Here is a 17,228-nt window from a genome sequence, read left to right on the forward strand (position 1 = left end):
AGTAGCTGGCAAGTCAATATGCAGCAAAAGCTACACCAGGCTGAAGGATCGAAAAGACAACTGCGGCAACTAAAACACTTACATGCAACCACAACACAAAAAAAAACTCGAAAACATACACGGCTGCTTGGTTGTGGGTTCCACTGGGCGTATGAGGAACAATTATGCACCAGTGAGTGAGTGAGTGAGAATTTAAATTTAATATGGCCAGAGGATTATGATGCTTTTGCAAAACAAATGCTTTTCCCCAGTGAACTATGTTTGATATTAAATATTTTCATGCAACAGCTGCTAATAGCTTGAGCCTGCTGGCTTACAAATATTTGTAAAATATGAACCCGCTCAGATGCCTTGAAAAACTGAGATGCTTGGATTAAAAAATAGAGAAATGTAAGAGCATTTACACAAAACAGGCAGCTGTTATGTTCATATGTACGGCAATTTGAATTTTATATGAACACAAATTTTTTCAACAAATCAAAATCATAATAAAATACTTGCAAATCTGAAAATAATTTTTTTTTACATAGTAAAAGCAACAAAATTTGACCCGTCATAGAATTTAGTTGGATGATCGAGTGCAGCTGCATTACACAGCTACGAGTAGGTGTGCGTGTGTATGAAAAATGAGTGAATTAAATTTATGTAGTTAGGCCAAATTTTTAATATTTTCATTTTCTTTTCAGGTCTAGTTAGGCGCTGCGACGTGTTGTAGAAAAATATGCTGCAGGCAATCATTGTGAAGCTGACAATAAAATAATTCACAAAATAGGCAAAAAATATTTATTTTTTGCATACATAAATTTTTCACAGCACATACATAAATCTATTCTCGTATGGAGCCAACTGCAGCGAGCGGAATCTAATAATGGCACAACTTAAGAATGCGTAGAATGAGTGGCAAATATGTAGATGGAGAATTCTGCACTTGCATATGTGTATGTACGTATGTTAGGGTGGCCCATGCTTATTGACGAAAAAACTTTAAATATAAGTCTTGCCACCTCTTTATTTGGTTATGCCTACCATTTCCAGTAAGTTTACAAATTTTCCGACCGCTTTTTATATACAAGAGGCTGCTAAACCAATTTTAAATATCTGAAATTTAAGAAAAAAATTTATTTAAGTATTTGTAGCTAGTATGAATAACAAGTTAAACGCGCAAGTAATGCACTGAAAATGAGTTTTTTGAACCCAAAAGTTGTATTGTTTACCGACTGGGAGCGCAAAGTTTTTAAGGATTGGATATTACATAATGTAAATGGCCATAAAAAATATTTGCTTATTTTATACAAATTGTTAATGGAGTTTTTTATTTAGCAGTACGCCTGTCTAATACCTTTTTTAATGAAAACTAGGCTAGCATCTCAGTATTCAGTGAAGCAAAATGACATTAAAAAAACTTTGAAAAAAGAATGTGGATAAACAAAAATACCGTCAATATTTTAGCCCACTCAGTACCTCAGAGTTCTATAAAATAAATATTTTGGAAAAAAAAATACTCTTTGAATCTAAAAAACGAAATAAATTCCTAATATTAACAGTAGGTGGCATCCCTATTAAGAAATATGCTAGGTTAAAGAATGGATATTTTGTGAGTGTACATGTCGTCACTTCAATTCACAAAGGCCCTAACCAACACTTTTTTCGAGACTGCGTTTATCACATATTTGGGTAGGATATATTAAAGCACACCTTCACTAACAATTTAAAGTATTAGAAGCAAAAATAAAAAATTTGTTGGTTGGGGCATTTGTGAGCTTATGTAATGATAGTTATGTACATTAGTGTGGGTCGATTCTTTTTTTATTAAGTCGCTTGGTACTTTCGGATTCTACAAGTAATTCCAAGCAAAATTGTAGAAGAAACCATGGGTCGGAAATGAGCTTCGAGCCTGCGCATTTTCAAATGAAGAAATTGCCTTTTGACAAAACTAATTTTTTTTTTTCATTCCATGTCTTTTTTATGTACAATATGTTTACCTTTTTTACAAATTTTCTACATAAAATGTTTATATTTTAGATTCTGACATTTGTTTTACTTGTTTATTTATCCATTACTACTTTTTACAAAAACCATATACATAAATCCAAATTCCAGACTTTGTGCAATATTAAAAAAAAACTCAACAAATATTGGCCAAAATTTTCAGCTACTTAATTAATACACAGTTTTGTAGCTCACCCTATTATAATAAAGTGCAAGCTTGAAGTAGCTACGACTTACCGTTGCTACTTTTTTCTATATAAAAAATCGGCGAACATACTTTTTATGTAAGAAAATGCACAACACCGTCAGCAAAAAATTACCAAAACTCAACGGCAAGTCCTAGGTACTAGCACTTCATTTTACTACAATTAAATGGACTACAAAACTGTACACTCAAAATATTTCTGAGAAATCCAAAATAACAAAAAAAATAAATTGTTAAAACTTCTCAATAACAATAACAAAAAATAAATAACAAAAAAAAATATTGTTAAAACTTGTCAATATGGCGTGCGCTGTGGAAAAATTTTTGCGACCGAGAATACCATGCCCGGCCAATTTTACCCACCCCCTATAAAAATAATTATAGTTCAAATTATCTAGTAAGACAGAAAAATTCATTAAAAACGTGCATAGGGCATAACACTACTATATAGACATAGCATTGGTTAAGAGCGTTCTTTTAGTACCCATAAAAAGTAATATTGTATCTTAATTTTGAAACAAAACATACGATGGAAAATAGGTGGTAACCTCGTACAAATATATTTCTGAATTGAGGATTTTTCACATACTTTCCGTTTGATGTCCACATTATGGTGTCTTAGTTAGTTTGCAATATATTTCGAATATTCTTCCAAAATATTATTCCAAAATTCTCGGATGTAACACCTATCTAGATAATAGTGTAGACCGAAAATCCGCTTTTTTAGAATTTTCATTGGTAATAGCAAAAATATGGTTCATTATGCTCTAAAAAAATCTGTGTGTAAGAAAAAAATTGTTGGTCAATTTCTCAAATCCATCAAAGTTCAGGAACTAAAAAAAAATTGTTCTTAGCTTACTTCGATTCTCTGCAAAAAAGGTCCATAAACCATATTATATAGGACTATTTTTTCTTTGCGCTGAAAACATTGAAATACGAAACGTAGGGAATACTAGCTCTGTTATTGAAGCAAAAAAGAAAAAACAAATAAGAAAAAGAAAAAGAGTAGATGCATAGAGATGAATACAAAAAAATATTTCTTTGAAAATGCTAAAATATCTAACGTAGCCCAGATCAGAATATTTAAACGTCATATTTGGATATCCACTTAAGAAAAGTTGATGTCAAATGTGTATTATGTATTTTGTTTCTGTACTCTTCACACTTCCAATTGTACTTGCAATTATATCAGGTCAAGTAATAAGGAACCATTTTTGAAACTACCGCATTTTAATCGTTGGGTTTTAAATTTTGAACCTATATATGTAAGTCATTAGACAGCAGAGGATGATTAACTTATGACTAAAAAAATATAATTGAGGTTAGATCACACGGAATATCGTCATAGCCACTACTTCCAAGTAAAAGTATTGATGCCTTCATAGTATCGTTTCAACCCTAACTTGAAGAGGTTTTTTAACTGAGCACGCCATTTAACTTACATATAAGGTGCAAAATTACTTACCGGCAAATCTAATGCTTTGGAACAAAATGTTTTATACTACAAATTTTAATATCTTAAAAGGTCTTTGGAGGACATTGGCAGGGCTTGGGATTGACCCGATACATTCCAGTTTGTCGATGAATTTCGATAATGTTTTCAAAAACATTAAAAGCCGATAACTAAACAAAATTCGATAACTCGACTTATTCTAGAAATTTTCGATAAATTTCAACCACTCAAAAACGTACATATATATCTCGATATAAATCGATAACTCGATAAACTTTGGATACCTTAATAAATTTCGATAACTCGGTTAATTTTGATAGCTCCATATTTTTCGGAAGCTATCGACAAATTTCGGTAACTCGTTACAATCTGGTATCACGATAAAATTCGATATACATATATAACCTTGAAACTTCGATGGCTCGATATATTTCGAAAAACTTCAGGTTGATGAGTCGACAAATTTCAGTAAATCAATAAATATCGATAACTCGATAAGTTCAAAGAATTCTATGAATTACGATAACTCGATAAATTTCATTAACTGTATAAATAATCATAATTTAATACATAAATACCGATAACTTGATAAATTTCAGTAAATGGACAAATTTCGATAATCCCATAAATTTGTATAGCTAGATAGCTACCCATAAATTTTGACAACTAATTTTCTGTGTTTATAAATTTCGGCAGCTCAATAAACATTGATAATTTTGATTAATTCGATACGTTGCGATAACTCAATAGACATGGATAACTCGATAAATTTCGATAACTAAAAACTGCGATGAATCGATCAATTTCTTTATAATAAAAATTTTGTATGACTGAAAAATTTCCACAAAATATCTTGCCGTTGCAATTGCCTTAATTCTTTTGTATTTTTCATTGTTTCCATTTTCGCCTTTATCTTTAATTTTGCCTTCACGTTTTGTCTTAATCGTTTTTATCATTTATTTCTTCATCGACACATTTATTTTTATTAAAAAGTTTAATTTCAAATACGATGTAAAACAAAATGCGGAAACAACTCAAATTGAAACAACAACAGATACGGAAATTTTTAAACGACGATTTGGTCGTAATTTTCAACCAATTTTGAAACTATAAAAACTTTCTTCATTTAAAGAAAAATATCTTTCCAATAGTGTTCTTAGCTTCGAAATCCGTTCAGTACGAACGGTGACTGATTTAGAGCATGGTCAAACTCAAAAACAAAAATAATAAATTTGAACCACGCTAATGTATGTATGTACATACATATTTTAGTAGGATTTTCAAGCATGTACATATGCGTTCAAAAAATTGATAGTGCGCAACGATTGCTAAAGAGTGCATTGTTTGTGTTGCGCCACCCACCGCTTGCAATACATATTTACAAGTATGTACTTAGTTGCCACAGCTGTGCTGCTCATTGGTAATGCTATGTTGCTATTTGAATGAATGTCTCGAGTAGAAAAGCTTTTCATGCAAAGTTTGGATTATTTCCCCACACGTTTTTTTGGTCACAGAATTTGAGGCAATCAAGTGTATTTGTTGTATGTAGTATGTTGCATGTTGCATGTTGCCTGATGCCTGATGCAGTTGTGGCATTACAAGTAGCATTTGCAATATTTTCTCTTCTAGCAGCCAACAACTGATGCTTTGTAATGATAAGTGCGTTGCAGAGTTATTTGGTTAGTTACATGTTAACAATGCTGTTGGGCGCATTATACGCATACATACATACGCATGCATGCATGTTGTTGTTGTTTTTTGAAATTTATGTTGTTACCATTGCCTGTGTACGGCTAGTCAGCCAGCCAGCTAATGGAGATTTCATGCATTTTTACGCACGAAAACATAGCACGAATTAAAAAAAAAAAAATATTACAGTCCTGTGGCAATTGAAAGGCTGGGAGAAATACACAAAAGTAATTTTAAGATAATAAAAGTATTTTGAAAATTCTAAAATAACAGTAAAATTCAGAAATGCAGTGACCGTTTGAAATATACATACAAGAAAAGAGCGTGTGAATGTAAAATATTTTTGCATTCCGATAATCGATTTGTAGAAAATTTCGGTTGAGCTGCGATTTTAGCTAGAAATTCAGGACCATCTTTGTATATTAAAGGACAATTGCATTTTAACTAAAGTGAACTATTCATTGGAGTGCAATGGAGCATTGGTGTGCTTCTGATTGTGCAGCTACAATTGATCGACTCTCAGTTAATCTCGAATATTGCGTACCCGTTCGCGGACTCTGTGCAATGAGTGCAGAGCCCATGGGCAGTCTGGGACACGGCAGAAAGGGAATTTGGCCACTCCGACTTATTCGGTTTAGGAACCCACTGAAGCTAGGAACATCTGTTATGTATATGGAAAGTGTCTCTATCCAACTGGTGGATGTCATAAAAATACAATGCTGACGCAGTACACGACATACGATGGACGGGGCATAACTGCAAAAAATTTGAGACTCGGCGATATCTCATCTCTAGGTTCACCCGACAGTGAACGAATTGCCACAATCCGGATAAAGACTAACTAAACAACATCTGCCGAATTTGTACGCAAACCCCAACAATGGCGAAGGGCTAGGAGAAAAGGGAACGTTTCTTTGAACATCTAAGAGAAGCAGGGAACAAAAAACCCAAATGGATCAGCTTGTGATAGGCTGTTTGCCGATATGATCTATAGTAGATCCTAATATATCTATTAGTTTGTATGTGTCTTCTTACTACTTTATGCCTAATAGCAGCTAGACCAGGGAATTCACAAAGGAAATTATGGACACTTTCTTCGCTACCTTCTAGTCGAAAGCTGCGGCAATTTCTTTTATATGGGAGGCCCATTGTCTCCGTGTGTTTTCCTATGAGCCAGTGTCCCGTAGTGGTTGCTACAATTTTAACTACTTCTGCCCTTGATCTATTAGCAGGGCTAGTGTCTTCCTTCTGTTATAGTCAGGCTTGAGATCCCTGGTTATTTTGCAAGTGTGTATATGCGACCAACTTTTACTTGCCAGTTTAAGAGAAAAAATCAGTTTTTCTTTGAACGACTCCGAGTTGTCATACCGGTGCAACAGCCTCGGATTCCTTCAAGTAGGCTCCTGTTCCTATGGCCGCGACTTTGAGCGACCTCTTTCAAAATAAAAATCGGGGTATACTTTTTTCGATATAGAACAATCCTAGGGGGTGGGAGCATTAAAATGCCGTCTTTACTTATTTTGGACCACCCTAATGTATATACATACATACATACATATGTACACTCATCTTCATCTATCGAACAAAATTATCTAAGTAATTGGTAGGAAGTAGTGAACCGAAAACTTACTTTTCCAAAGCATAAGCTATTATCTCATCAGTTGCCCTAAGTGGAGCTCTAATATTTACGAATACATAAAAACACACAGAAATTCATCTAAAATACACGAAGACACAATAAGTTACTTTAAACTTTAATAAGGCATTTGAAATAAGGTAGCAAAGCAAATCGGCATGTTTTGCTGCAAATATAATATTGCAATGACAGGTAAGTGAAAACACCAGTAGGCAAGCAAGCGTTTACTTTAGATGTGAGTAATTGCATATTAACCGTATCATGTTTATGCACCCAGTGTACACTGTTATACAGGGTGGGATTAACATGTGTGGAGGCTTAAGTGTAGGAGGAAATGTGGGGGCCCAATAGCGACTAATATTATTTTTATTTTGGCGCTCACACTTATGCTAGATGATTGGCCACGCTTCTACTCCAATTTGTGGTGTGTGGTATTTATGAATTTGTTTTTATATTAAACCTGAATTGGTTGGATAATTGCATATCGCTTCAGAAATTTGACATCAGAATGAGGGCTTAGCACTATTGTAATTTTTTCAAATCTAAAACATGTTTACGCGCACAATATTTTGACCTATATTCAATATCAATCATCCCTTTTGAGCTTTTCCACTTTCAAAAATAAGATATCGTCGAAATTGATTTCGCTAAGTAAATCCCTTTCCCAGAAGAACAAGTCGACTTTCTTTCATAATAGTACGAAGTCGGTTTGTTGTCAATGAAATCTTTGAAAATGAGCTTTCGCTAGTGCATGACTTTTTTCCACCTGCCTCCTTATAGTCGAAACACTGTGTGACGTTAGGCTTTCTTTGAAAAGGACTTTGAAATTTCAAAAATATGATTATTTAAAAAATACAGTGTAATGTAAAATGGCAGTATGGGTAAGATATCAAAGTGTAAATTCTGTAGAATTAAAAAAAAAAACTTTATGGCAGACAAGGAGGAATAGGTATTGAATATCCCCTGTTAAATACTTTTTTATCCTAAACTGATAAATTTCGAAAGACAAAATTCGAGGTTGTGGTCGTGTAAATGTTTGTCCTTAACGTATATTTTTTTTCAAAAATTAATATTAGAAATTTTCAACGTTATTCAAGGATAAAATATCAGAAGAACATTTTCAATACCTTTTCGTCCGCTTGCACAAAGAAGTTAATCTTTTCAAATACTACAGAATTTTTCTTTCATTTGTTACCCATATTGTTATTATATGCTCCCAGTCATTTGAATAGCACACCTTTTTGATCTTCAGTCTTTATGTACAATTTTCCCTGTCTTTGTTTAATATTAATTAATTTTTTATAAAAATGAAGATATTGTAAGTGTAAATCCGATTTTAGAATTTTATACAAATTTAAAAAACATGTCAACAAAGGGATGTACTGTCTTAATGACCTGCGTGCGTAATACCGAATTTCACCTAGGCATTAATATGACCAAAAATATATGCCATTTAAAAAAGTACCATATGGAAATAAACTTAATGACTATTTTTTTAACGTAGTGACACTAATATTTTTTAATGCCCAACTTTGTCATTTGTCATTTTCGTCATTTAAAGCCGAGTGGAAATCCAGCGTAAGTCAAAAATATTTTTACAAAATTTTTGGGTATGCAACTTGGTAGCCCCTTCAATTTGTATAATAAGGTGTAAGTTTCAAGTTGCTACAAAATGTTGTTAATTTTTGACAATTTTTTTGTTCACAGTGTCATGTATTTTCTTCCTTTTCGACAAAATTTGTATATGGAAGAAAATGCGCAGCGTTTGAGGATAGCTATTTGAAACTTGCACTCTATTATACTAAAATTTCATTTCCTATAAAACTGCAAAGACATCTAAATTTATTCTAAAAATTAAAAAAATTAATTTTAGATAAAATTTTTCTTGAGCAATCTTTTCTCGTTTTAGAGAAACCCTATAATTTTTTCAACAAATTTTTATTATGTAGTACTCTTTTACAGAAACAAAAAATGTTACTACTTATTCCTGCTGTGATATATAATTTTTATTTTGCGTATATGCTTGCAAATATTTACGCATGCTAGCAATATCTACCTACACATGTAAGTATATACAGTATGTATCTGTCCAAAACTCAACTGATTCAATTCATTAGACAACAAGCCAATATGCATACGGATGAGGTTTATTGAAAGCGCTCCCTAGTGCGCAAATGAATAAATACTTACAGCTACTAGTGTGGCAATTGAAATTTTAGGCCTAATGGTCGTCAGGTAAATGCGTATAATACGTGCACATTTATGTACGTTTGTATGTAGATATTTTACATCTTGTATATATGCTGCCGAAAATATAAACATTGAATGTGCACAAATATACACTTTCACAAACATATGTATGTATGTACATAAAAGCTAACTAAATATTAGCAGCATGGATTTCAATTGATGCATAAGTTAGTAAATATGCCACATGCAAAGAGCATCATTTGCACAAATCCAAATTTAGATATGTATTGATGTGTATACATTTGTATGCATCTAAATACTACATATACTCGTATATTTTATACCTCTAAATGCAGTGGTAAGTTTAAGTACAAAACAATTAAGCGCACATACTCCACTTATAATTATACCCACTCACCTGAGTACACCTACTTATGCTTACATACATATGTACATATATCCATACATATTCTTGTGATCTAATCTATTTTACATTGAAATTTAGTGCATTCAATGGCTATTTATGTATGTACCTATTTGTGTGGCATTTACAAAACGTTCCTTGAATAAGCAATTAATGCAATCTAAAGTTTTAACATATATGTCGATCTAGATATCATTACCTTAATAAGGAAAAGCCCTATCTAACACTTTTATTTCTTCACATAGTAATTTTAAAATCTAATAAAAAGTACAGTTTTTTTAGTTTCTAATTTCATTCAAACGCTGTTTTGAAGTGAAACTTCTTTAGCGGCGGTTGCTTGGTTGGGAGTAAATTGGCAAATTCCACGGAAATTGCACACGGAAATGGTGCAACGGAAATGGTTGGGGCTGAAACAAGTGCTTCATGAGTGTATGCACATGGTATTGATTTAACAAAAACTTGCTAATAAAAGGTTAAACAATAACACTTAGAAAATGACCAATACAAGGATGAAAGTAAAAAAGAGTACGTACATAGATAATGTAAAGGATAAAGGCAAAGGTAAAAAACCAAGATGCGTAAAGATGAAGGAAAAAATTAAGATCAAGTAAATTTAAACACTTTACTCATAATATTTCTTTATTTATAAATGATTAACATGAAAGTAGTTAAACACAAAGATAAATATAAAGAAAGAGATGAGGATGAAGATACTGATAAAAGTAAAGATGAACATAGGGGAAAAAGATTAAAATAAAAGTAAAGAAAGAAAAGGATGTAGATGGAGACACAGGGACAGAACCTGTGAACTATTTTGGGATTTTCGGGATTCTCGAGACTTATCGATATAATAATCGATATTTTTATCGATATTTTTGTAGATTTTGTTATCGAATTTTTTATCTATATTGTTTTCGATTTTGCTATCGATATCTTCGGAACTTATCGACATAGTAATAGATATTTTTTATCGATTTTGTTATCGATATTGTAATCGATATTTTTAAATGAATTCAATGAATTTCAACAAATACTAAAAATCGATAACTTAACAAAATTCGATAACTGACTAATCGCCTTAAATTTCGATAGGGGTGCATTTCGAGGGCCCAATAAATTTCGATAACTCAAAAATGTATATATCTCGATAACTCGATAAATTTTGGATACTCCTATAATATTTTTCGAATTTCGATAACACTTTACACTCTGGTAACACGATAAAATTCGATAAGCAATGATAACTCGATAATCTTATATAAACTTAAAATTTCGATAACTCGATATGTTTTGAAAATCCCAAAAACTTCGAAAAAAATATCTTGCCCTTGTCTTGTTTGATACCAACATAAAAATATTTCACTTAAATTTAATTGGTTTGAAATTTCTAAATATGTGAGCACCTTGTCAAAAATTATTTCGAAATAAAGAATTCTTAAACCTCTCTTCTTTAATGCTAATATTAAAGTCTTGAATTTTACTTATTAATTAAATTAATTAGAACTTTTTGTACAGGTGGCAAACCTGTTCAAAAATATTTTCGAAATAAATCGTTCGCGCTTTTGATTGACATCCACATTGTTTTAATATTTTATTTAGCTTATTAGTTAATTGAAAAGGGTGGCAACTATAAAAAAAAATTGTCCACTATATTAACATGTGTTTTTGCCCGAAATTGAATTAAGAAATAAATGATTTTTCACACCACCCTAATATACATGTATGTGTACATGGAAGTGCAGCAAACATTTACACAAAAACACACATCTATTGCATTGCACACACATCTATTGCATTTTGCTAGTAAAATTTATATTTTTGTATTCCATTACACTGCGAAGCAGAAAGATAACAAACAAAATGGAAAGATAAAAGTATGTTTCACACATAGAATCGATTGATTAATTTACGCGAATTATGGTTAATTATTTCAACAATCGGACGTCCACTTTAAACATAATTAATTAAACAATCAGCGTGTTGCATTAATGGTGAGCACACAGGAGCATATCGTCGTTTAAAGTACAAAACCGCGTATCAACAAAATGCAAAACCGCGTATCAAGATAATGCAAAACCGCGTATGTGACTTTCATATGTAAATTATCTTCTAGAGAGTAAAAACATTCATATTTCAAAATGTTTCTCTTTTTTATTAAGCAATCGCATACCTGGCCAGTATATTTCAGGGCGAATGGATAAGGATTGAGCCAAGAGCTTGTGTGAGCGAATCCAATTTTTGGCAGCTAATGACAGTTACGCGGTTTTGTACTTTAAACGACTCTATTTAGTTAAGTATATAGTATGTATGTATGTATATTTTACATTTGATGTCATTTCATGAAGAGGAGAATTGTTTTTAAATTTAGTACTTGTCAGTGTACTTATGTATAACTAATAGCTTACTTATTATTTAAAACAAAACCGCAGAACAAAAGATGAAGTTCCATTATGTTAAAGAGTTTAAGTTTTGTGTCGAAAATAAGAAAAGTGAAATGCGTGTGTTGATTAATGCCGATTTCCGAAAAACATTTTCTGTAGAAACGAACCCGCTATAAGTATTATTTTTTGCGTAAAAAATCCATTTCTGAAACCAAAAAAGTTGTATTAATACTATTGGGATTGTGGCACCATCAATTTCAATGGTTGCAAAGTAGTTTACTGAGTTCCGTTGTGGTCGTACCAGCACAAATGACTCCGAACGTTCACCAGCGATTGTCGAAAAAACCATTGAATGATATTGGACGGTCAGAGAATGAAAGTGTTTGAGGTAGCTGAGGCTGTAAGGGTCCCAACTGAGTGGAAAAGTCGCATTTTACATGACTGTTAAGATATGAGAAAACTATCCGCAGATGTATGCGACCATAAGCGTAACCATGTGATCACTTAAAAGAAGTGTTCGGCGGTTTTGCGATGTTCAGCCGCTATCCTTGCGAGATTTTGCACCGCTTCGTAACCCTTAACGAAATATGGGTCTACTATAACTCATCAGAGGCCAAGGAACAATCAAGAAGTGTACCAAAGAAGTCCAAATAGGGTCTGTCGGCCAATAAGGGAAAAAGGGAAAATATATCACTGGTTAATATTATTCAGAGCTTTTGGACAAACTTTGTATTGATTTCCAGCAAAAACGACCATATTTGGCCAAGAAAAAGTGCGGTTCTATCAAGGCAAACCACCGGTGCACCAGAGCATCGGTTGAGCATCGGTTGAGCAACGAACTCCTACCCCATCCACCATTTTCACCAGATTTAGGCACCAGCGACTATTTACGGTTTTAAAACCCAAGGAAATGGCTCGGCAGTAAGAGATTTGCAATGAAGAGGTCATCACTGATATAAACGCTTATTTCGAGAGCCTATTATTTGGAAGGAGTTAAAAACTTGGAAAAGCGCTGGACTAAATGTATCGAGCTAATGTTAGACTACGTTGAGAAATAAAACGTTTTTAGGCGAAAAATATATTTTTAGCCCTTGTACTTGCAGATGCTTTTAAAATTTTTCGTAAATCAAAAATTACAAACGTCTTATGATCGCTGTCCTTTTGTGTTTTGAGCTTAAACTATGACGTAACAGTCGGTATTCTGCAGTCTCAGAAAAATTGAGTTAAGTGTAAGTAAAAAACCAAATTCAATTCGAATGAAAGGAATAATGTAATTGAAATATATATCTCAATACGGGTGTTAGACGAAAAAGTTCGAAGAGAGTTTAATATCAAAATATGGAGGTCAAACAAAATAGTGCTAAGAAACCTTTAGTTGGAACATTTAAAATATTTTTGAGGTGTTTGGACAAATTGAATTCAGTTTGAATAAAGAGAATTATGTAATTAAAATATGTATCACAATATAGGTGTCAGACGGAAGAGGTTGAAAACGGTTATAGTTTGGAGATATTTTTAAAAGGGTTGCCAACTGTATGGAAAGTCAACTTACCTTACCAAAGTTATATAAGTATGAATATGAAATATTAAAATATGCGTGTCAATCGAAAGGGTCTTAAGAAATCTTTAGTTAAATCATTTAGAATAATTTTGAGGTATTTATAGAGTACTGCAACCTGTGTAACAATTATGTTCAATTTAAATTATTTAATAAGTCAATTAAATTATAACAATATGGGCCTCAATCGAAATGAACACAATATGGGTGAGAGACAAAAGACCGAGTTGTAGTTGGAAAATATTTGGGAGGGGATTAAAGAAAAACAAAAATGCAAAAATCTCTTTATTTTTGGCTGAGTTTAAATATATTGAGTTTTTTTTTTTTTTGAAATAGTAACACCTAAAAAATAAACAGAAGCAAACCGCTGAGCGAATTTCGATGGATGGAGCAATGCCCTAGGGTGATATTCGCTGCAACATTTCGTCCAGTAAAAAAGAACCGAAACGAAATTCGCATCAACTGAATGAAAAATAAAAAATATAAAAGCGAAAAAATTAATCCTAAAATTGTCCCATTCTGCTACTTCCTGATAATTATCAGCTAGAAAAGTGAAGAAACAAAGCCACTTTTTCACTGACTGCTGATTTTGTGACCGGCGGCAGCAACAAAATTAAAAATAAATCTATTCTCGCAGGACTTCGTCCAACGAACTTCGTGGTCGCTTTGGTTGTGTGCAATCTTATATACTAAATTTTTTTTTTCGACAGCGAACTTTCTTCCGAAGAAAATAGAAAACGTTGTTCGAATTCTGAAAACAGTTATTAAATAGATGAAAAAAAATGTTTATTTCGCCGGTAGGAGTTTTAACCTAAGGTTTATTTTTTACCTTGTTTGCTGCTTGATAACAGTTATTGAAGAACTATTATGTTTCACAGTGCTTGATAACAGTTATTATCCAACGTTTATTTTTTACGTCGTCTGATAACCGTTGTAAGAGAAGAATATTAACGAAAACAGAGATGGGGAAGAAGAGAAAGATGATGAAAAAAAAATAGGAGCAGTGAAATAACCGTTATCAGACAACGTAAAAATAAAAGTTGGGAATTAACTTTTATCAAGCAATATAAAAAATAAACGTAGGGAAATAACTGTTATCGAGCAACATAAAAAATAAACTTTGGGAAATAACTTTCATTAGCAACGAAAAATATATTTCTCCTGCATAACAGTTATCAGACAACATAAAAAGTAAACGTTGCGTTATAACTCTTATCGGCGAAATACAAAATATCTCTCATCTAATAACTGTTATGGAACAACGTCTTTGCGATAATACTTATAACTGTTATGTCCCTGTTTTCTACTAAAACTTTATTGCAAGCAGATTATATTTTCAAAACAAGGCAATTATTAAAACACCCTGTATAGGAAAAAATATTTTTTTGCAAGTAAATTGTCTTTATATTTAATTGCACTTTAACCACATAATCGCTACCATAGAATATGTGAAATTAAAAACACAGAAAGTTAATGCTTTACTTGTAAAAAGGACGAGAATACAGAAAAAGGACACGGAGACAAACAAAATCAGGTAGGTAAAAACCATTAAGCGTAGAGTAGGAGGGTAACTTTAAACTTGAACATATTTTTTTAGATTACTTCGATAACGAAACAGGTAAGCAAGTGATTTCGATGCGTCTTTTGCACGCACGCTGCGACGATTTTGTACTTAAGCGAACAACTTCAAACTTCTGGTCATCAATAGCAGATAGAATGTGCTAAGGAGAAGATACATGCCACTCGGGAGCCATCACTTACCAAACCAGATATTATAAAACCGAAAAGCAGTGCGTATCTTTGAATACAACAGCAACTCTAAACGAATCTAAGTTGGAGAGAAATATGACGTACTCGCAAAGTAATAATCCTGTGATGGTAGCAGCCGAAAGAGCAATTAAAACTCCTTTGAAAAATACATCGCAAAGTGGTGATGGTGTTTTTAGTGGAAGACGCAGATCATCGTCAAAAAGGTCGTCAACTATGCCTCCACATTTCATAAGCCGAACGAGTACTCCTAAATATCAACACCATGGACAAAAAACACGAAATTTCACATCGTCAACGTCATGGACGACAGCAAACCCTTCAACATCGTCAAACTCCAGTGGCTTTAGCAGCGAACTATTTTCGTTGCGGCAACGGAAGGATCAATTCCAGCAGCAACGTCTCCACTCTTATTCGCTCAGCAGCGAAAGTGATAGCGGATTTTCCACAAGTAGAAGTCTTGATTACCTAACGCATTATGGTGGCAAGGATGAAGTTCAGCTCTGGCAGCAACAGACGCACGCCAAACAGGGACAACGCCGGCACTCACTCGCTACATTCGACAACAAAACGAATAGTTACTTGGGTTGCGCATACTACTCGAATAACCAGTCGTATTCCAATGGTTTTGGACTTAAAACTGATGATGAAGATAAGCTCAAATCAGCTGCTCTGTCCAATAGTGGTGCCGCTGGGGGTAATGAAAAAAGTCCAGCAGCTACTATTTGCAATAGCCACAGCGCCAATCACGAGTATGGTGCGCGAATTTCATTGAACAATGTTCCTAAATTTGGCAAAATCTTACCGAATCGGTATTCGCTACCTACTGCGTTGTCGCATTTTGCTACTAGCAAACATTTTAATGCGCCGTCAGCCCAGTTCTTGCCAAAACCACCGCAACACTGGTTGTTGGATTTGATGGAAGCGAAGGCTGAAGGCGGCTGTGCCATAAACGGGAATTCAAAGTACAGTGAGCCAATAGCAGTGGAGTGTAAGCTGGCAGCAGTTGGATACTGCCCAAGGGTAACATACTCGGAGAGTAATCTGTTCGATGAAATCAGTACTCATAATTTAAAGTTGTTGCTAAAGGTGCAAACATAATTGTTATCAGATCACCTGGCGTGAGCAATGTACAAAGGCATATTATTATTATTGTAGCTTGCAATCATGATTTTTGCAAGTAAATAAATGTACATATGTATGCTACAAGGAAAAATATAAAATCGGAACTAAATCAAGCAATTTAAAAAAAAATAAAAACTTATGAAATAATATACATATGTACATACTTATGTACATAAAGTAACCAACTTTTTTAACTAAATAAAAATATTTGTATAGAGTTGGAGATGGGCTTCACAAAAACTAGACAATTTTCGTTTCCGTTTGTATTTTCTGGAATAATTCAAGCCTCGTCCTCTACCAAAAACTATGTAGTAAAATATCGTTACGGCCTTGACATTTTCGGGACTGTAGGATTATAGTTGTTTTTAATTATGTACTTATATGTATGGACGCTTAGCAGTAAAAATCGTATATGAATATTATGTGCTTAAAAACTGGATATCAATTTTTGCTAATACAAAATTTGGACATAAATTTTTGGCAATTTAGAAACTGAACATAAATTCATAAGCATTCGGTCACTGAGCATATTTTTATAGTTTTTGGTGCTTAAAAAATGGACATAAATTTATGGCAATAGCCAATTTGGACATAATTTTTTTACAACTTTGAAACTCTGCATTCGTTTCTTTTAATTTTTGGTGCTTGAAAAGCGCGACATCAATTTTTATACCCGAGCGCACTTGTGCACAAGGGTATTTTAACTTTGTTCACATAACGGTTGTTTGTAACAGGCAAAACGAATCGAGATAGATATAGACAACTGTATACATAAATGATCAGAATGAAAAGAGAAATCGATTAAGCGGTG

At 33.1% G+C, this 17,228-nt stretch overlaps 1 protein-coding gene across 1 annotated transcript; it reads left to right on the top strand.

The window, feature by feature from the left end:
• Positions 1–15,370: 15,370 nt before the first annotated feature.
• LOC118745089 lies at positions 15,371–16,393 on the top strand. The gene has a single exon (XM_036478627.1). It carries the CDS (start codon positions 15,371–15,373, stop codon positions 16,391–16,393), a length of 1,023 nt encoding a protein of 340 aa, XP_036334520.1.
• Positions 16,394–17,228: the final 835 nt, after the last annotated feature.

This window comes from Rhagoletis pomonella, unplaced genomic scaffold (genome assembly GCF_013731165.1).
Source record: "Rhagoletis pomonella isolate Grant_MI unplaced genomic scaffold, Rhpom_1.0 Rhpom_scaffold_00008, whole genome shotgun sequence".
NCBI lineage: Eukaryota > Metazoa > Arthropoda > Insecta > Diptera > Tephritidae > Rhagoletis > Rhagoletis pomonella.

What these genes read in the sequence shown, in the direction of transcription:
- LOC118745089 (XM_036478627.1), top strand. Translation starts at nt 15,371, where the DNA reads ATGACGTACTCGCAAAGTAATAATCCTGTGATGGTAGCAGCCGAAAGA.